We start from the raw sequence: 21899 nt of genomic DNA on the forward strand, positions 1-21899 counted from the left end.
TGCTTTTACTTAGTTGTCAAAGCACTTTTTAAGTTGTTTTTTAAAGGTGCACCTTTGCATCAGAAAGTGTATTACTGCAGAGCACACACAACAAATAATTGAGAGGCAGATTCATCAATAACAACAGTAATCGATTCTCATCATTCTGCTTTGTTAGTGGAGTATAAGTAATATTTCATGCTGTGACTAAAACCTTTTATTAGCAAAGTAAATGGCATTTCAAGAGTTACAGAGTTCCAGAGTTCCAGCTGAAGTTTGTTAAAGTAGATGCATTACCTGTGTTTAAGAGGAATGAACTTGGCCATTAGTTGGGCAGAGAACAAATTCCTTAACGTTGAGATTATGCTGATTAAATTTGTCACAACAAGTGTGTTAAGTGGGAAACAGTCACTGTCTTCTTATTTGGAGTGACACATTAGAATGGGGAATGGAAATCAGACACAGTTTAGTGTGGTGTAATTTAAAGTTACACCACCCCAAATTCAAATTTATTAGGCATTCTCTTGAGTGTAGAATGCAGACACAGTCTTTCCTCCCTGTTTAGGCTCATTAACTATATGTGACACAGCTGAGCAATGGATCAGAGCCAAATGCTTCAGTCTTATTTTTTGGAGTCAAGTGCTAAAAAGGCAAGAACTTCTTTTTCTTAGACTAAGCTTTAACAGTTTGTAGGCAATATATATGTCACATTTGTCACATAGATCTTATTTTTTTTCTTTTTCTTTTTTTTTTTTTTAAATAAGTCTTTCACTCAGACTTTGAAATTAATCCAAAATCAATATTAAAGAACATTTAATTTAGTATCAGTGAAATATGTTTGGACACCTATGGTGCTAACAAACAACAGCTCTCTTTGTCTCACTCTCCCATCTCTGTATGCAGCAAGTCAACCATGAAACATTGCTGTTACAAGTGAACGTGTCATGGGGACACATCTGGCTATGGACAAACTAATATAAATGCAGCATGTTTCCATTTGTGTCTATCACAGTCAACATCCACGCACATCTGTTTGACCCCTCTTGGTAATCACATACTACAGCTGAGCTCACTTTTAACAGAATCTGTTTGATATGGTGTATTATCAATTAAATACCATGAGAAAGTCTCTCTCTTTAATCTTAACCCTTACTGGCTAGAGTAAACTAACTGTGTCTTTACACAGTGGACTTTCTAGTCCATCCTCAAATCCCATAGCATAAAATGAAAACACCACCCAAGGGTTTATATCTGAACTATTACCATCCAACACCCCTGAGACAAGGAGGGGAAAACAGCATTGATTCAATTAACTCAGATTAATGGGCTACCATCAAGATTCAGACACCTTGAAAGACACTGTGAACACACACTACACTTCCATTCACACAGAAAATGCTGAGGCTGGAGTTTCCCTAATTATGGACCACGGTGCGTAATTCATGCTGTCCATTTGATATGAATAGTTGAGTTTAATTTGTGTTGAAGTGGGCTGTTGTCAAGAAAAGCAGAGAGCAGAAAGCAAAGGTGTGTGTGGGTAATCTACATTTAACACTATCTCAGCAGTAAACCAAAGAGATTGTCAGTAATTCACAAATTGATTAACAAGACTGACACAGTGTTTTCCACAGGCTGAGAATTTATTTGTGCTGGTGGGAGTGTTGCAGCGAGTGACCCATGTGCAAGCAGAGACTCATGCAGTTTACAGGGGGAGAGTGTAAACTTATTTTGTCTAACTACATTTAACAGATCTCCCCTAAATACCTCACAGGAATTGGTAGATGCCACAACTGGTGTTACTTAAATGTCTCTCACACAGGCTATCGATAGACACTACTACACAGAGAAGCCTCTAGTCCCCACTCAGTTGCTGAAGCGCACGCCACTTAGACAGGTGTGTGGCCAAAAATAAGTTTGTTTGAAAAGAGTCAAATGAGGCATTTAACAAAGATTTACCAAAGTTGAAACTAAGCAATCTTATCCACCTGGGCCAGGTGCCCAGGTAAAGTCTATATGTGGGAAACACTAACTGACATTTATGACAAAATATATAAAAGTTGCACCTCTTCATGTTCTGTCTGCTGGCAAATGTTGCATATAATTATATAGTTTAGTTTCAGATTTAAACAATTTACTAAGAGTATTTTGGATGGGTCACGGCATCACAGAAGGCCAGTGGACATCCATTATGTCAGACCTGGTTACAGACTGGAATTTACTGTATTATCTTCAAGCCAACTTTAAAAGTTCTCAATGAAACAATGACCTGTTATCAAGGTAGATATTCCAGGACAAACTGGTTGTGTCTGAAATCACTCCCTATTTACTATAGAGTACTATACTTTAGCATTGTAACTGATACCAAACCATTTTCAGACAAAATTGTGTAATAATGCACTGCTGTCTCGACAATTACAGATTACAGATTACAGGCAGCACCAGGATGTTTATTCTGAGTTGCTCATTCATAGCAGTTGTACTGCTGTAGTAGACCATTTCAGTTTTACAAAGCATGCAAAGCACCATTTTATTAGGCCTCTGTTTAAAGAATTCCCACAATTTGGACGACCAAGGTTGAGCTTTTAAGCATGAAATCTCATTTTCATCACGTCTCAGAGTGCGAGACGCCATTATGAATGGGGATGAATGTAAATGTTAGCACATCAACCCATTCCAAGCAAATCAGTGCCCTAAAAAATTCCACAGTTGAACAAAAAAGTGTCCATGGCATGTACACTACCCTTTGCTAACAATCCCATTATGCAATATAACGCATTTTATAGATGCCAACATCACAGGTGCATAATTCAACAGCTGACAGTGATGACAGAAAATGATGTAAATAAGTAAGTGTCTGAAATCTGAATTTACTGCTCACTATTGAGCAAACTATTGAGTGTTTATTATTTAATAAATAGTGAATGAGTGAACACAGGAGGGCTTTCAGACAGGGAATTTGGACTTTCTAGAGAGACAGAGTGAGTAGTAGTGCAAAAGAGGGGCAGTGTGTGTGTGTGTGTGTGTGTGTGTGCATAGACCAGAATGAGCAACAGAGGGAGTGTATCAGTGACTTCGAGCCGGGGGAAGAGGGAGAGCTCATAGATATGTAGTTCTAACAGCTTTAAATTGAGCAACTTTAAATGCTGACACTCAGAGGAACCTTATCTTTCATCTGCAGAGAACCCTGGACCTGAATCTGTAAAGAGCAAGCACGCTGCAATCGCCAGTCAGTGGCCACCGGCAGCCACTTCAAATTCAGCATTTGGCCTCGTTTGTACTACAAACTCTCCTTCACTTGCACAGGATGACTGAATCTGACATTTCTAGATATGAATGCGGTGTTATAACTGTCAACTGTTAACTTGTTACAGAACCACAACCATAGATGGAACTAAAGGGTCTGTCCCTAATGGAAATTGTTTACAAAAGACTTGAGACAATCAGTGAAGAATGAGAGAACTCCATGACTACCAAAATGCTCACATAGTGTAGAGTACACAACACAACAACAATACACGCAGAGTACTTAGAAACAGGTGTTGCTACAAAGATATTTTTCAGCAGCTCTGTCTAACACTTTCTTTGTGCCAAACTGTCTGTCTGCCTTAGTCTATCTTACACACACTGCATTTTAAGTATACACTTCATTTCTCTGCATCCTCCTGTGTAGGACTACATAAGCACGACACAGAGAAATACCCTGCATCTTAACAAGCACAGCAGACAGGTGCAGCACAGTACTGTCTGCAGTAAGTAAACTTACAGTATACATTTTAAGCAGATTTTTCAAAAAGGAAACCTTTTTTACCACAGGACAGATTTATCACACCTCTCAACCTCTTTCTTTTCACTTTAGCTCCTGTTTCCTTAAATTTGCATATCATCAGCCAGTTACTCTCAGGGCGTGCCAAGGAGCAGTGCACCCTAGCTGGTTGCCAAGGAAACTTGCTGAATTTTCAAACTGGCCAATAGGGTTGTTGGTAAAAGCTTTTAGAGAGTATCAATGTCTTCAACCGCTGCTGAATATGAGCACACACTTATCACTATATCTTCCCATTTGTGTAGCAATGCCACAGTTCATTTGATTGATAATTCCCTTTTCCGTTTTTAAAGGCAACGTCATTATTCGTTCAATTTGACACATTTGCCACTGGGGTACAACATCATTAACCTTAACAGTGATCAAGCTTTTTTTCTTTTGGGTCTGTTTATGTTGTTTTACACAAATTATTTCTTCTGTGTAAATTTTTGTTTGTGGTTTTGTTCATGAAGCTGCAGACTCTTTTGTGGTATGGCTGGATTGTTTTCTTAAGTAATGCGGAAAGCACGTCTGAACCCATGTCATAATGTCACATCACCAGCCAATGACGATTGTGTGATTTCCATTGACTTTAAGCCTGTTTTTTTAAATGTCATTGCCAGGAGTGGCCCACAGGTCGGGTCCATCACTGTTTTGATGCCCTGCTTTGTCTCCTGGCTATCTGTCCATCAGATCTTTGCAGTGCTTTTCCACAACAATTTGCTCTTAACAGTCCTTCTCATCTTTAAAATGATTAATTCATGATTAATTGGTTTAACACAGTAACACAATACATAAATACTTATCTTTTTTTTTTAACATTATTTTTCTTTATCTTCTGTCCCTGTTTTGACACTCACTGCCAGTCACAAACCATCCCTCTTTTAGCACATTTATAAGCAAAGATATAATGAAACAGAAACAGGCAGATTTCACTCTTTGTGAGGCAGATTGCATCTCCCTGGTCTTAGAGTAAATTATATCATCAACGTGTCTAGCCCACATTAGATAATTGAATGTCATTAATGTAGAACAACTGTAAAAGGTCAAACTCATCAAATTATCAATTCTATTGGTAATAACACAAAATGGAACTCAAAATAAAATGCAAAACAACAGAGAACAAAGGTATATAATTTCATGGGATACAAAGAGTGTTACTAATTTAAGTGACCCTTCACCCTGGTACTTCTAAAAATCTCCACATACAGTATAAATAGTTTATGCATTTGGATGTGATTTCACATTCCTGGATTTACTCTCTGCCATTTGCTTCAATCACAGCTGTGTTTGACATATTTCATATGCACTATTGCTGCTCACCGGAAAGCTTGTTTTACCATTTTACAACAACTGACTTAATATGTGTTACTGCTATATAAAAGAGGAGCATAACAGTACTTGATAATACATCCGTATCATTAATATGTACTACTGAATGGATATCTTTGCATTATTTTGCATGCCAACATGCAACTTAGATAGAGTGTATAAATATTAAAACAGGGGACATAGGATTAAGTTGATCGTCAATTGTACTAAGATTGTAATAACTTATGTACAGTCAGTTGCCACCTTATAAGGTACATCTAACTAAAACTAAAACATTCAAACTCAACAGCCATGTGACAAATCCTACATTCATATTTTGTCCAGCCCTTTTATATCAGTGAGGTTATAATAACCAAATATTAGAAACATTTCTCAGTATAACACAACTGCACCACAAACTACAGTCTTCAAAATAATCATAAGCTGTAACGCCACCTCTCTGAAACAGTGCTAACAAAAATTGAAAATAATAACCTTCAAGAAGGTAGGATTTATTGCAGGAATAATTTTATTAGACTGCATTGTTTTTAGCTGAGCCTAATAAAGCTGAGTGTAGAGCTCCTTTTAGTGAACATTTAAATTCATCTCACTGTGTCATACACGCACTTACATTTTTGAGTAACAGTGAAATGTTCACCCGGTAGCACAAATTTATAACACATTCACACATGTCGCACACAGGTGTGACTTCTCAGCCGTTACACACACTGGCCACAGGAACCACTTGAATAATCAATATGATCTATAATTACTGAACAAGTGCACACACAATTCTGCATGCAGATATGCACACACACAAACACACACACACACACACACACACACACACAATATCCAATATAGTGATAAGCTGACTACTAACAACATGATACACAACCACAGTGGACTAGAATAAGAGGTACGACGTGAGAGACAAGCTGTTCTTCTATTCTTCTCGAGATTTACTTCAGGAGTGACTCCAGTTTGGAGTTGGAGTAATGAGGAAAATGCTACGGAATAAAAGAAGGATGCATATATGTGTGCACATAGAGTAGTGACACACAAACATACAAACAGGTTGATTAAATATACACTACGTTGTCAGTTTATTAGGAAAACCTAGCTAAAATTAATACAGTCTAATACAACACTGCAATAAATCCTTCCTTCATGATTGCTATTACGTTCAATTTTTGATGAGGTGTTGATTCAATTGTATGGTCATTTTGGAGGCTGTAGATTGTGGTGCTGTTGACCTGTTACAACATACAAAGAGGTGTGTCTGTTGTTCACCCTAATCTCATTGATTTGGATGGGATGGACAAAATAATAGACACCCCTGTAAAGATAGCACAAAGCAGTTATAGAAATAGTACAATTCAACACATCTTTAACAAAAACTAAACATTATAACAATCATGAAGATAGAATTCATTGCAGGACTTTTGTATTAGACTGCCTTAGTTTTGGCTAGGTGTTCCTAATAAACTAACAATTGGGAGCATTTAACATGTCAGATGTGAAAGGCAGGTACTCTCTTTTTAGCCCTCTACTTCCAATCTGCCTCACTCAGGCACTGTGTTTATGAATGCCTAAACAGGCATAGACACACACTAGCACACACAACCATTATTGATTAAAGTTCTCTTCTCCATTACTGTTGACAGGCGAGACTGAATGTGCCAACAAGATCTACAGTTTATGTCAGTCACCAGAGAGATATGAACACTCATAGAGACACAGACACACAAACATGTTGACACACATACCCATACCCACACACGGAGAGATTTGCAAAGAAATGAAGTATATGTTTTTATTATTACTGCTGATGAGAGTAAACAATTTAAGAAGTTTATAACCCATAGGTAAAACCAGTTATTTTCACATTTTGGAATGCACCAATAGTCTGGGATACTTAGAAATGACAATTTTATACCTTCACACTTGAAGATTATGTAAATTAAGTAAAAGTAAAATGTATCTTTTTCATTTTCCCCGAATGTCCCAGTATGGATTATCAAGCTTTTTTTGAATGCACGGTATGCATCCATGTGACCAACTCAAGTTATGATGGAGAAGCTGGCAGCTCCAGGGGGAATGAAAACATAATGTGCATCATCTGTGGAAAATTGTACCACAGTGCTAAAACTATGTCTCAACCTACCCTTATAGAGGAGAGCCTCACTACCAAGTCTGACTATGCAATGTTTGAATGTGGATTCTATAATTTAAAACCCAATGAAGGCAAACAGGTGTAATTAAGTTATTTATAAAGCTTGGTGTGGAGTTGTAGCTGCAACCAAAAGCAGTTAAGTTGTAATTATTTTTATATTTGACCACAACAAGACAGCAAGAGTAAAAACTAAGACATTCTACCTTTGTATCTTACCTCTAAACTACTGCTCAGAGACGCATGTCACTACAGATAAAACAATAGGAACATATTTCCCTTGCTGTTAAGAAGAAAGTAGCAGAGCACTATTGTGGTGCAGTAAATTGGCAGTGTGTAAATTGCCAGGGGGTCTCCTTTTCCCATTAGCAGCAAGGTAGAGAGTATAGTGCTATTGTATTGATGGCAAGGATCAAATTCAAAGGCTCTTTGAGAGTGTTTACTACTGTATATATTTCACTGTACAGATAGAGAGCGACAGCTTATATCTCATAAAATACTATTCAGTAAGATGATCTCATCCCTTGGTGGTGGCCACACAAGCCGTCCAATGCCTAAAACAAGAGATTGCAAATTAAAATCAAACGTCCTCTCCTTTCTACTTATAGATACAATATCACAATGGCGAGTGGTGCTTCACCTACACAAATACAATGAATATCTATACCAGACTTGTAACAAAAGCTCAGTCTTGGGCTAATATTAATGTCTCCTACTATTCCCAGGCTCCTCTCAGACTAGACTCAGAAAGAGGAAAACAAAGGCAGGAAAACAACAGAACAAGGGAATAATGGAGAGGAAAAGAAAAAAAAGAAAAAAACAAAGTAGAAGCTATATAATAGAGTTAACCCAAAAGGTGAGTGGATCAATAAACCAATCACAGAGTTAAATGAGAATTGCCTATCCTCTAGTAAACATTAATTGTTTTATCATTTAATTGATTAGTATCCAAATGCACTGTCCCCCCAGCATTATTCTATTGTTACATCACAATCACAAAGTATTTTCCCAGTTCCCCAACAATACTGTTAACACATGTACTTAAGAAAGTAGAAGCATGTACCAGCATATGGGAGTTTGGAATAAATGCACACTCTTTTTTCAGATATGCCATAAAATTACACTCCTCATTTCTATCCTTAGCCTCCTCTCTTCGTTATCTCTCTTTGGGCAGAACCTGATGGACAGATGGAGGGAGCACTAGGGAGAATGAGGGATGAATGGGAAGTGTGATGAGAGTAAGAGGATGGGGTGTTACACTGGGTCAAATCTCTCTCCATCCCTCTCTCTCTTTCGCTCCCTTGATGGGTGCTGTGGGCAGATGGAGGTAGGAGTATGCTAGCCACGTCTTGTGCCCATGCTGCCACTGTGAATGAAGCTAAAAATAGTAACACTGGGACGTGAGAGGCTTTCCAGAGAGGTGCCCACCAATCACAGATCCAACACTGCATATGTCAATCTGTGTGTGTGAGAGTATTTGGAGGAACTGTCAAGCCACTGTTGCATGTAGGGCTCAAGTCAGAAGCAGAGAAAAACACATGAAGTGTGGATGAAAGACAGTGAAAAGGGAGGCAAGAGAGAACAGACGGGAGAAAGACAAAAAGAAAGGGAAATAATCAAATGAATCAAAGTGAGACATAATGAAACATGAAACAATGGGTAAGGAAAAAATAATATAGTCTACATACAACATACATGCAAACATACATGCTGTACATTTACAGGTATGGGAACAGTCATATGCAGACAAACACACAGGGTCCTTATCAGATGCTGGGGAACCAGAACAGTCTGACAGTATAAGTTGCAAGAAAAAGATTCAGAGACATCCGGATAAAACCAAAATCTGCTAAAAAAAAATTTTAAAAAAAATTAAAAAAAACCTACTTCAACAGAGAGCCCAGAGACAGGGGATAAATGAATGACTGAAATTTCTATAATGGGAAAAAATAAATGTGTTATCACAACTGGAAAACAATGAGTACTGCGGAGACAATCAGCACTACTACCATACCTGAGAATAATTTGTTTGTCACCCACAAGCACAAGAAAATATGGCATAAGCAGTGTTACTTCAGAAAACTAAAGGAGAAAAATCAAGAACAGGTCTTGCTACTGAAGACATTCAATGGGATGCCCATAATGAAGGCCCTTGGGGAACCTCTAAACAAAAGCTTCACAGTGCTGGCAGGCAGACTAATGAAAGATACGAGGGAGGCACAAGCCAAAACAATAAATGCTTTGATGTCAAAAGAACAATTTACAGTGCAAAACCAGCTGCAGTGCAGTACTATAGTGAGGCCTAGCATGAGCTAAACTGAATAGTACGGGATGCCCATATGGGAGAAACAATCATCATATACCAACAGTGAGTAACAGATCTGAAAGTCAATGTCCCAGAGCAGAAGCTGGTCAACATCACAGCAGCAGACATTCAAGAGGCACACCACGAGGGCTTGAGTTGATTCGCATCTGCTCCATATAGAAACTAACATCACAAGAAAGTAGCTAGTATCTAGGGCTGTCCCGAACCAAGGAAAATGTTAAAAAAAAAGAAATATCTGCAATACATAATTGAGCCAAGAAGCCTTAGTCTGCCTGACAAATTAATGTTGCAACAACAGCAGCAACATTTTGATTTTCCTAAAGTATGTAATTTTATTTCATTTTTTTCCAGTACATAACATCTTCCTAAACATTTCCCTTTGATAAAAATGGATCAAATGAAATGTGAATGTGAAAACAATGTCACAAAATCAAAGGGGGTGGTTTTAGTGATAAACCTACAGAGAAGAATATACCTAAATATACAGCTTCTCAGCTGAATTCAGTTTTGTAGCATACTATATTAGCTGTTTAGATGTCCAGCACTCAAATTTAATTATTGGTTCACATTTAGTGACTAGGTCACTAACTGAAGTCACTAAAAGGTGGACTGTGGTCTGTATCTGACCTATAACCTATGAATTATTGAGAATTATTACATTTTGTTTCTATTTTATTTTAATGTGACACTAATTAGCCAATCACTGCGACTCAAGTCAGTGAGTCAGGGAGATACACACACAGGGGAGAGATGACTTCAGAGAAATAAGTGGGGAAAGTGTGATAGAAGAGGCAGCGGTAGCAGCTATAGCAGCTATTTGCCACACAGGAGCTGGTAGAGACCAAAAACAGAGCTAAATAGACTGGTAAATAAACATCTGTTTGCTAAAAAGTTCTTAAAGGGTGATTATTTATCAATGCTGTACTCACAAGGCTTTTGCTTTTAATCATTTAAAGAAAGAAAACGTATTTTAATTTTTTGTCTCAACTCATCTTTTCTACAGCGACAATCCTGTACATAATCAATTTGGTGCTAGATCAAACATGTAGCTCCTAGAAACAGCATTTTCTTTCAGCCACTGTATTCTTGGTTGTGCACATTTAGATCACCCAACCAATATATTGACCAAACAGGGTCAGCCCTACCAGCAGCACAGATGAACTAGTTAGTAACAGCTGGTTCCCACTCTACTTACTATGTACCATGGCAGAACAATGTTGAACATGGACTGACTAAAGGAAAGCCTACAGTTGGCTTCCCCCTTCACTTCAAACTCTAGTGCAGCAAGCAAGACACAGGGGCCCAGCTTTGGTCCTGAGGAGTGCAGCAAATATTTTTTGACAAGCAGCTAAAACTGTGCATACCTTGCCCTGCTACAGTTACTCCTTACTCTAAGTCTGCTCCGGTTGCCAGCTTCACCGTCACTTACAACAACTGCACTCACTCTCTCCCGCTCCACCGATCACACCCTACGCACTGAGCTATTCTTAAAGGAGCCAATCCATACATTAGCATAGCTGAATTTTACACATGAACCATCTTGATGAAGATACAAAAAAATTTGAAAATGCATGGTAAAATGACTCTGTTAATATTTTTAGAGACACCCCCACGTCTTGTTAAGGAGAACCAAGCTCCCCCTGGCTCCCCCATATTTCGTACCCTGCTTACCTGGAACTACAACAATGACATCATAATGTTATTCAGACTGATAGTGTGGGTAGATGGCAATTAAGATTAAGATTAAGAACCTTAGATTTGATAAGCGATCCCAATACCAGTTTTATTTTATCTTATAAATGTATATAGTACTTCTATTTTTATCATTTATCTCAGATTCTGTTTCAATCTTACTTTATTTCCCCTTGTACTGATACTCTTTTGTGCTGCTGTGTCAATTTGAATTTCATCTATGCGGTATCAATAGAGGTACATCTTCATTTTACCTTTATAGGTGAGTTAGCACTCTATCAGCTCAGTGGAACGAACACGATCCAAGGCCATCACATAAGCCCTACCTGTCATCAGATATTCACTTGGTAAATTGATTATATCATAACAAAGAAACCAGGACAAAGAAACCAGGGATGGAACTTTTTAACCAACCAGTTATTTGAACACAAGTGTCATCCTATACTAAATCAAAGTAGAAGGAAAAGACCTGCAAAACTTCCAGGTCGGGCAGCTGGCTCATTGTTAATGTTGCCCTGCTGCCTCTGCAGTATTTTTTGTACTAAAATAAGTACAAAATAAGTTAAGTTTTAATTTAACTTGTTAACTTATGTTTTCAATCCATTGCTGCATGGCTTTATATAGCAAAAGTGTTTGTTGTTGTTTTTCTAGTAGCTTAATATTTTGCTAATAGCAGTTCCAGCACATTTACACTTATGTTGATTAACCTAGGAGACACTGTCCCTAAATAAAGGAAATGGAAAATGAAAGGGTCAGACCCAGGAATTTTTTTAAATCATTTTCCTAAACATTGCGAGATTTTTCAAAATTTTTGTCAATTTTCTCAGGAAATGTATGGATCTTGATGTGACATATTTATGGTGTTGAGATCTATGACCTCATACAATTTGGTGTATATCCAGATAATAATCTGGATCGCACAGGCATGTGTAGGATTGTTTGGCATTGGCGAATGTGTGCGCTGTACTGAGTGACGTTCTAGTTGGTTGGTTTGTTTGTTTGTTTATTTGTCAGCAGGATTACACAAAAAGTACTAAAGAGATTTGCACAAAACTTGGTGAAGGGATGGGGCATGGGCTGGGGAAGAATCCCATTTTTGTTGCCGATTTGATAAAAGGCTCTGCTTTTGTTTCTGTGTTATAAGAGCAGGATGGACGTGATTGTTTGGGATTGGCCAGGTATATTCTAGTGCCATTCTAGATAGGTACTATACAAAATAATTTTTTCGAAATTTCAGCATCCAGAGACTGTATGCCAGCTAGAGAAAGAGGGGTTTCGTAGGCATCAAGACCAGTGTCCTGAATGAAACATGAAGCATCCATAAGTACACTAGTAAAACTGTTCCTGAAAATAAACTGCTCAGAGAATATCAGAGAACCATCACACTGGTGGATTTACCGGGTAGAGTACCCAGACCTGAGGAAGGCACTTATTGGCCTGAATAGTGATTTTTGCCATTTTGTAGAAAAACCATCTTGACATAGTTATAGTTCTGACAGCAAAATTCCTTCTGAGAGTGAACAAAAAGACGAACAACACAAAAAGCAAATGGAGAATAAGGATGAACGCAGGTAGAGAGTAGTGGGGCAGACTATTTATATCAGTGTCTCCCTCCCTTTTTGAGAGATGAATGACATCCATTAGCAATATTGGGAAGCTGTCTCTTTTTGCTTCAATCATAGAAATAGAGTTAGTGGAGTTGGATATGATAAATGACAAATGATACCCATGATACGGAAAAAAGACAATCTTTGCAAATAATCTGCCTAACAGTCTGACTGAACAAATGGCAGCATCAGCTGCTAATTTACTGTCTTCTACTCCCGAGACACATTATTTAGTTAAAATTGCTCCAAGGAGTGAGCAACACTTTTATGTAATAATAGACTTTGCTTAGTCTAAATCAACACCAAATCCATTCCATTTCCCCATCATAAATTTGATATGCCTACACACACGAAATCCTCTTAAAAAAGTGGAATTGCCAAAATTTAACCAACCAAAAGTCAAAACATTTTCAATGCCAAGTCCAACTTTTTTCCACCACCAGAATTCCATTTCACCACCTAACTAAACACTAAGAATAATACATTTCATAAAGACTCTGTTTTGTCTTGGACATCTCATTTACAATGATATCATACATTTGCCATAACCGGCCAGGCAATGAATAAGGAAAAAGGAGGGTTAAGCCATTTTATACTTTGGCTTTACCCCACAGGAGCTGTCATTCCTCAATTCTCTCCTGCTGAAAAGGAAAAGTGTTGCCTGGTGTGATCTTTGCATGGTGCTTCATTCTCCTGATCCAGGCTTGAAACACAGCAGGAGATGTGTAATCCTACTTCAGGCAGACTATTCTAGTGTAATCTCCTGCTCACTCAGAGTACACACAAGTCACTTTTGACTGCTCCATAAAAGATTCAAACTGTCAGAGTCTGGCCATCTGTCATCTGGTTATGTTTGTCTGTCAGACTTTCAGGCTCTCTCTCTGTTAGTCATTCTGTCTATCACTATGTCACTCCATATGTGTTCTTGCCTCATTGTCCATATATCGCACTACATGTGACTCCTTGAAAATGAAACTAATCTTTACATTACATAACCACATTAAGGGAAGTCCCTTGGTAATGGGATTAGGATTCATGGGCACGTCTGCATGTTTGTGTAAGTACATGCACACTCTCAAATGTGCATGCATGTAAGAGCATGTTTAGGTGTGCATATGTGTGCATGTAAACAGTGCAACTTTGTATGTGTCTAAATAATATATTTTGTACATGCGGGCCTGAGTTTGTGTGAGTTTGTGTGAGTTTTTGTGTGCGTGTGCAAGTGTGTGAGCTTGACTGAAAACCGTTTTTGTTCACAGACAGCGATTGTGCAGCACCTTTGGGGAATTCTCTGCTTTCTTTACAACTGCTCTCCTTTTATTTCCTGTCTTTATTCCTGGCATGCAGCACTGGAGCCTCACTAAGATACAATGGGTCATTTCAGCCAAGTACTCAATAACAACAATAACAAAAACTAAAAACAGCCTCTTGCCTTTGTCATCGGTGTCTCAAGAAAGAATCAAAACTAAGCCACCTATAGAAAGCCAACTGAGGACCTTGTGCAGTGACTGACTGTGAAGGTTTAATCTCCATTTTGCTATACCATTAGCAGAGGACATTGAGAGCAGGAGAGGAGGAATGAGTACACAGAGGCACATTAGTAATAAAAAGCTTAATGCTGTGTTGTCACATGTTGTCAAATGTCACATGGTATCTCTCTAATAGCGTGACCTTATATGTGCTACTGTTAAGAGTAGATATGTTATATGACAGAGATTGGGTGAATTGATAACACTCCATTTCATTCTCTAGCCAATGATGGGTAAAATGTTTCTTCTCTGCATTTATGCATAAAGTAATGCATTCAGTAAAGAAGGAAGTACTTAAAACAGGTATAGCCAAAAGAAACACAGCTAGAACAATTCCTTATGATCTACAAGACCAGAGCTTGAAAAATGAATGACATGAAGGTTAGGATATGGACCTGTGCCCTGTTCCATACCACCCTCTGCAGCTAACAGACAGACACACTTCAGAAGAGACAGACAGTGCATAGTCAATACTGAAAATAGGAAAATAAAGGGAAGAAAGGATCAATGTCACAGTCTAATGGTTCGGCATTTTTTTCAGCAGATGCAATACAAAAAAAGACACAGGATAGTTAGTAACAAGAATGTCTCAGCACAGAGCAACAGCAGAGACAGAGAGACAGAAGATGAGGTAAAGTTCCACTGTTCCACTGTATAACTATCTTGATTCTCTACTTTGTGTCTTCCTGTGGATTTACAATGCATCTCATAGCCTTCTTCATCCCTGATGCCTTTTCTCTCCCTCTCCCCTCCCTCTCTCCCTCTCCTGCTCTCATCCTAAGTGGCCAGTTGTCAAAGTCAGCTGAAGCCCAGTTAATGAAGAGGTAGATTTATTAGTGAGACATCAGTGGGCAGGGGGGAGTGGAACCCCCAGAAGCCAGCAAGCAAATACAGCCACGAAGTGTGCATACCAAAAACAGAAAGAGAGGGAAAATAGAAAGAAGAGAGATGGGATGAAAAAGGATGATAAAGAAAGAGAAAGAGGAGAGAAAACTGAAGATGTTTAAAAGAAATAAAGCAAAATCCATAAAGCAGATAGAAGAGAGGCAGAAAGCACCCAGCCAGAGAGGCAGGGGGAGAGGCAGCTTCCCTCTCTTTTATCCTCTCTTCAGCAGTGGCTACAGAACGAGCTCTTACCGTCTGTTGTAGGTCTGGGATACCAATGCGGATGACCACGGTATTGCCTGTCGGCTCCTCCATGGGTGCTCTTGCACTGTTGCTCCGCTGTGCACCGGGACGGAAAGCCGGAACACCGACAGGAACAGGAACGCCGCTGTCCTCTTCCCGGGAGCTGCCGCTGTCAGTGCTGGCCCCCTGGCTGCCGTTTGCTGCGTGTGTGTAAGGGTGTGTGAGTGTGTGTGTGTGTGTGTGCTGTTGCTGCTGCTGGTCCTGCCGTGGAGGGCTGGGTGGCTCATGTTTGCCGGCTGCCGGACGCAGAGGCATGCTCCGTGTTAGGGGCTTAGTCTATGTCTCTCTCTCTCTCTCCACACACACCCACGCCCACACACACACACACAAGCATACATACACACACACACACAATGACTCGCTCACACTACACGCACACACAGCTTGTAGCGTGCATCAGTCGCCTGGGAGAGAGAAGAGGGAGGGAGAGAGAGGCAGGGAAGGAGGGTGGCAGAGAGGGAATGGGCAAAGAGGAGGAGGTAATAGGAGATTACAGAGAGATGGAGGGCAAAAACACAAAGAGAAGATAAGAACTTGGAAAAAAAAACTGAGAAGAGATTCAGAGATAAAGCAAGATTGCAGGAACTATATTCATAGACTGGTGTAAAATTATATAACTTTAATCTGCAATTTGTACAAAAGATAATCCTAATGCAATTAGCTAAAAAGGAGGCACTTAGTCTTTAAATAGAACAAAATACATAAAAGAAAAATTTAGACAAACAGCAGAATTGGCAGAGAGGATTAACCAACATTTGCATAAATATATTTGGATCTTTACTATTAACTGTTGACTAACTTCGAATAATGTTAATAGCAGCAATATTACCTATTTAATGTGATTGCTGACATCAATTTAATATTTTCACTTTAGTTTGATATTACATATATTTTAAGATGCTTAATTAACCAAATGTGTAGGAACTTCTCCAGTAACACATGACAATGAACTCTGCACATGTTGACGCTACAATGTTTGTACTGTGACAATGTTGCACACACACACTATTGCTTTTGCTGTAGTGTACTGACCCTGTGGTGACGTCAGGACAGCACGGATGGGGGGGCATTGTTTGTTCAGATCAATGCTGGGCAGAATTTGGCCTTCATGCTTCACTTTATCTATCTGTGGGGGGTGTTGCTGATCAAATGGTTCCCTGGTAAACACAGTGATACACAGACAGAGAAAGCTGCCATAGATGAAAGGAGGTTTTTGTGGGAGTTCTTCATTCTCATAAGGGCTGTTTTTTTTCATTCACTGTTTCATCATGAAGGCCCTGTGAACCCCTGGCACTGGGACCGTGATTAAGAGCTAAACAGATCATGTCAATCTGACCTTCATCTCTAGTCTGTGACCGTCATGTTTTATGAAAAAAGATTTGTTGTTTTCGCGTTGACCAACCAACATGCTTAAAGTACTGGCCTACTCAGTTCATGCTGTCATATTCTATTGAATCCAAGACCTCAAGATAACAGTGGAAATGCTTATCAAAGGAGATGGGTAAACAACCTCTGTGAGATATGTAAGAGAAATACTTATGGACTTGAATACTGCCAGTTACACAGCCCAACCTTTTAACAAGCATGCTTCTCATGTACCATGAAACATTTGTGGCAGGTCCATAAATTATTTATTGTGAGCTTAAGTCATTGCTATGCTCCATTGTGTTCTCAATGACATAACTGTTCAAGTTGACCAAGACAGGAGGGTGGAATTTGAAGCAAGCACCTCAGAGAAAATATGAGTGATACACAAGATAATGTGGGCACTTGAACTAAGACACACAAAGGGATACCCACAAAAATACAGGCTGCAGGAACGTTAACACACATTGCTGCTGATTACACCCCTGATATCAAGTCTGTTTTCCGTCCTGTATATACACTGTGCAGTGACAGCTCACCCCTGCAAAATTACTGCCACCGCTGCAATGTCATGAAGTCACAATTACGTGGCTCTGCAGAGGGCTTTTATTTTGAAAAGATGGATAAAGAGACAAGGGGGCGAGATAGAGAGAAGAGAGAGAAAGGCAGACTTAAGTAGTTATCATTAACTTAGATTAATTGTTATTACCTATTGATAATCACTACAACCGCCTGCGCACTACATGTGTACACCACCCAGGTACAACAAAACCCTTTCATTGTTGGACTAGCCATTGGGCATACCAGCACAAGTTACATGGGGCTGCCGCAACGGTGAGTCAGGCAACTGTTACCTGACCTGTTGTGTCAGTCTCTCTACCAGCCCTCTCTCTATGCCCATTGTTCTGCAGCGTGAGTGACCTGGGACTGAGCTCACTGCACTCACACAGGTATTGAGCTGTAGAAGCGCATGACACACTGCCACTTCGTTTCTCCAAGAGAAATGGAATATTTGTCTGCACAAATCAGCTGAAATTCATATACATTTTTAAGCATTTGAAGATCCTATCATCATTAAAGCTCATGTCATGCAAGAGAGTCAATAAAAACAAAAAGTCAAAGTTGTCATATTGACAGTTGAGGTGTATTGATTGATTGACGTCAACTCGTGCATCGAGTAACACACAAGAAAACCACCAACTTCAAAGTTGCAGGTAGCTTCTGCTTGCCTTTGAGTCCTACAGTGAATTAAAAAAAATTCTACCTAGTTATGGTTAACTAGTAAAGATTAAAAAAGGCAGGAAACATCCTTTCATTCATCATTAACTCTTCTGATGGTTTCTTTATTTGAAATGCATTTGCAAAGAAACATTTGAAGGCCAGGCCTGGAAAGACTTAACGAACAGGAACATCTCAGAGCAGATGTCAAGGAGCTAATTTGGTAGCACGTGTTTGCTTTCAGCTGAGGTAAACACAAATTATTCAGAAAGATATCTGGCTAACAAATATAAACCCCATCACAGGTTTAAAAGAATATATGGACTTAAATCATTCTAATTCACACAGTCTTCTCACTGAAAATGATGTGCTAGATGTTCTACTTACCCAGCAGACGTTGAACTGTGTGTATTTCCCTGCACTACAGAGGCTTGCATGTGAGCGTCCTGCCACTGTTGGACACTCTACAGTATGTAATCCCATTAGCATTTGAGAAAGAGCATGGCCGGTAGCCCTAATACATTAGAGGATTTAGCAGATCACTCTACCTGTATGCGACTTTGGCTTGCCAGGTCTTTAGGGCAAGGAAAATTTATACCTCATCCCCAAAACCTTGTAGTGTAGCTCTATATTCACATTTTATGATTCTGTGCCCTTACTATACTAGCTAAATGGGTCTCTGTACACTTTAAAACTGGGCAGAATGGATTACCAACAAATTACAGTGCAGTTCCTAACTAGTTTCAGCCACAAATTTAACTTTAACAAGGATTTAATATCAGCAGCTAAAATGCAACACTTGAATTTTTCAAAATGATTGATATTTAGAATTATAAGAGTACATGAAGTGCATAATAAATAAGAACAGATTACACAGTTGGAAGGATTAAGTTCTGGGAAAGTGGTAAAGGGACCTAATATGGCTTGCCAAAACAACAATGATTCCCCTAGATAGCTTGGGCAGGGCCAGGGAGAAATTTCATCCTACTTGCATCATACGAGGACAAACTGTGTAGGCAAAAGCACTTGGAGAGATCTACATACAGGGAACGAGTTATGTGGATGGAGAAATGGTAAGGAAAAAAAGTCAGGGAACAAAGATTTGGGGTTAATATGCAATACACCTTTTTATCTGCCTTGATTTTCACCTGTGCAGTTCACAGACCTCTACAGTCTATTCTAAAGGATGTAAAATGTTTCAGATCGACATATAACTCTGGCATATGGATGATTATGAGTGTGTAATTCTGCAAGTACAGCTGAAATGATTGGAAAACTAAAAGGATTAAGTCATCAATTAATTGTCTCAGTCATTATCAAGCAAAAATATTAAACATTCTCTGTTTCCAGCTTCTCATACGTGAGGATCCCTTGCTTTTCTCTATTTGATATTTAGTGATAATGATGGTTTAAGATTTTTACCGTCATCATCTTGGTCTCTCAATTTTCGGTCTCTCAAAAATTGCTGTGACTATTTTCCACCATTTGATTAACCTATAAACCCAAAACACAGTCAATAGATTAATCAGTGATGAAAAGTTGCAGCTGTTTTTACAATTTTGTGCACAGTATGAGTAATCTATTCAGAAATGTACTTTACTTTTATATATATATGTATTATTCCATGCTATGCCACTGAAAACTTCATAAATTTGATCAATGACCAGTACTTGGGAGTGGTTCAACATCTTAGTGAAATAGCTGGACCTTCACTCTGGTCTGAAAAAAATTATATTGGCATACAGAGGGCTGAATGATAATTCAATATTGTCATTTACCATCTTTCCTTATAACTTTGTAGTGACAAGATTCACCAGTACATCTATAATGTGTGTAGTGTAATGTGTTATGTCTTATACCTTTTTAGATCTATGAGGGTACCTACAGATTTACACTGCACTCCAGATTCTCTGTCTAACTGCCATGGCTTGGGAACATTAAGAGAGTGGACTAGAATTATAAGGAGGCTAGTTCCCATGCCTCAGCTAACAGCTACTGCCTCCTCTCTCTTCAGCTCAGATCTCTGCGCCCCCTCTCACCTCATCACTTGTGCTCCAGCCCAGTGAAAACAAAGTGAATAATTCATGACCATAGCACTGTGTGCATGGATCCAGTGCAATGTATGCATGTATCTGAACCATCCACCAGGCTTTTAAAGTCTTTGCCATAGAGCTTTACTATACATGAGCACCTTCACAAGCACTACTGAAATCCACTGCAAGCCTTCAGCCAGCCCTACCTGCTTCCCTATAAGACATCAACACTGGAAATAAGGAAGCTGGGGCAGAGGGAGGGAGAAAGATAAAGGTAAGCAGTGTGGCTGAGGTAGCATGAAGCAGAGAGGGTCAGAGAGGATGTGGCTGATACAGTCAGTGGGCCAAGAAAAAAGTAGAGAGAAAGGGAGCGTGAAAGAAAAAGAAAGGGTTGCAGAGTGACGACAGAAAGGGAGGGTGGGAGAGCCAGTGAGAGGGTGGAAGCAAGGGAGGGAGAACACTACATACAGTCAGCTTTGACAAACCAGCCTGTGGCCTGGAGTAAATGTGATAACTGTTCACAGACCCCATCAGAGTCTGCTTCACGCTCCTCTACACCTGGAAAAGCAAATGTCATGGCCACTCACAAACTGAAGTCACCCGGGGCCACATTTATTCACACACATGATGATACACATACTCACTTTATCTCTCTGTCCCCTAAAACATTTTCATTCATTCTTTCTTCAAACCTCTTGCTACCTTCCCCCCTCTTATGGTGAATTTGAATTAAAGTAATTCATTTAATTCATTAGTAAGGCTGACAAGCATCAAACAAAAAGGGAGAATGTGGTTTTAGCTGCCTACTTTGGTGTTCTGTGGTACCTGTATGTTAGAAGGGATTTTTCAGGCTACCAGGTGTAATAGGCTGATTTGTCTTTCAATAGAGATGACATCAGAAGAGAACAAAATCCATTTTCACTTAAGGATAAGATAAATATGATGAATAACAATTTCAGACGTCACACAATACTTGACTAAAGTGAGTGTGACCAATATGATATTACAAGGTGAGAATTAGATACAGATTCATAGAATTTAATTTTAATCTGTATTGATTTTTAGGTTTTCTATTTTTTTTTTTATGTTTTCTATTTGTTTGTGTGCGTGTTTCTCTCTCTCCACTTACACTTTCTTGCAGTACATACAAGAACAGTGGTACCATCTCCCTGCATCAGGAAAAGGCTTTTGAAAAGCAGCATCTCTTTTCAAAGTGCTACCAGAGACTGGGTTGGACCACCTATGAACCATCAGTGGAAGACACTGTAGAAGCTGGAGGAGGGTTCCCTTCCACAGTAATTTGGTCTCCAAGGATAGCAGAAAGGTCTATTTAGAGTGCACCTGAGTTGACTTGGATGACTCTGTAGGAACTGGAAAGGTGTAGCTGAGGCATTAGAGGCAACATTGTCAAAACTAAAGAGGCTGCTTTCTCAGCCCTCATATAATGGAAGATGCTGAATGTGTAATAGATGGCTCAGTGGCTTTGGCATCATCTGGCTATGCTAACAACTCCTAACAGTGCTCTGAATGATACTGAGAGGAAGCTGGTGGATTTGCTTTGGCCTGGACATTAATGACTGAAGACTGTTGCTCTCCTACAAGTCCAGCTGGCAGGTTGAACGTGATTGACAAGGAAAGCAACAAGGCAGCTTAATGTCTAACAGGGCTAACATCTCCAA

The 21899-nt window shown here is 39.3% G+C and overlaps 1 protein-coding gene across 2 annotated transcripts in view; it reads right to left on the reverse strand.

Annotated features, from left to right (window-relative positions):
* shank3a (SH3 and multiple ankyrin repeat domains 3a) overlaps nt 1–21899 on the reverse strand; it is a 171914-nt gene that overhangs the window by 128820 nt on the left and 21195 nt on the right. For both annotated transcript variants that reach the window (XM_071501331.1, XM_071501330.1), the window contains 2 exons: nt 16637–16761; nt 15554–16008 (listed from right to left, as the gene is read on the reverse strand). In XM_071501331.1, the coding sequence (XP_071357432.1) occupies nt 15554–15859 (306 nt within the window). In that variant the 5' untranslated portion in view covers nt 15860–16008; nt 16637–16761. The remainder of the gene's footprint in view (nt 1–15553; nt 16009–16636; nt 16762–21899) is intronic.

This window comes from Trachinotus anak, unplaced genomic scaffold, assembly GCF_046630095.1.
Source record: "Trachinotus anak isolate AG129_WGS33_773 ecotype Australia unplaced genomic scaffold, CSIRO_AGI_Tana_v1 ptg000002l, whole genome shotgun sequence".
NCBI classification, from domain to species: domain Eukaryota; kingdom Metazoa; phylum Chordata; class Actinopteri; order Carangiformes; family Carangidae; genus Trachinotus; species Trachinotus anak.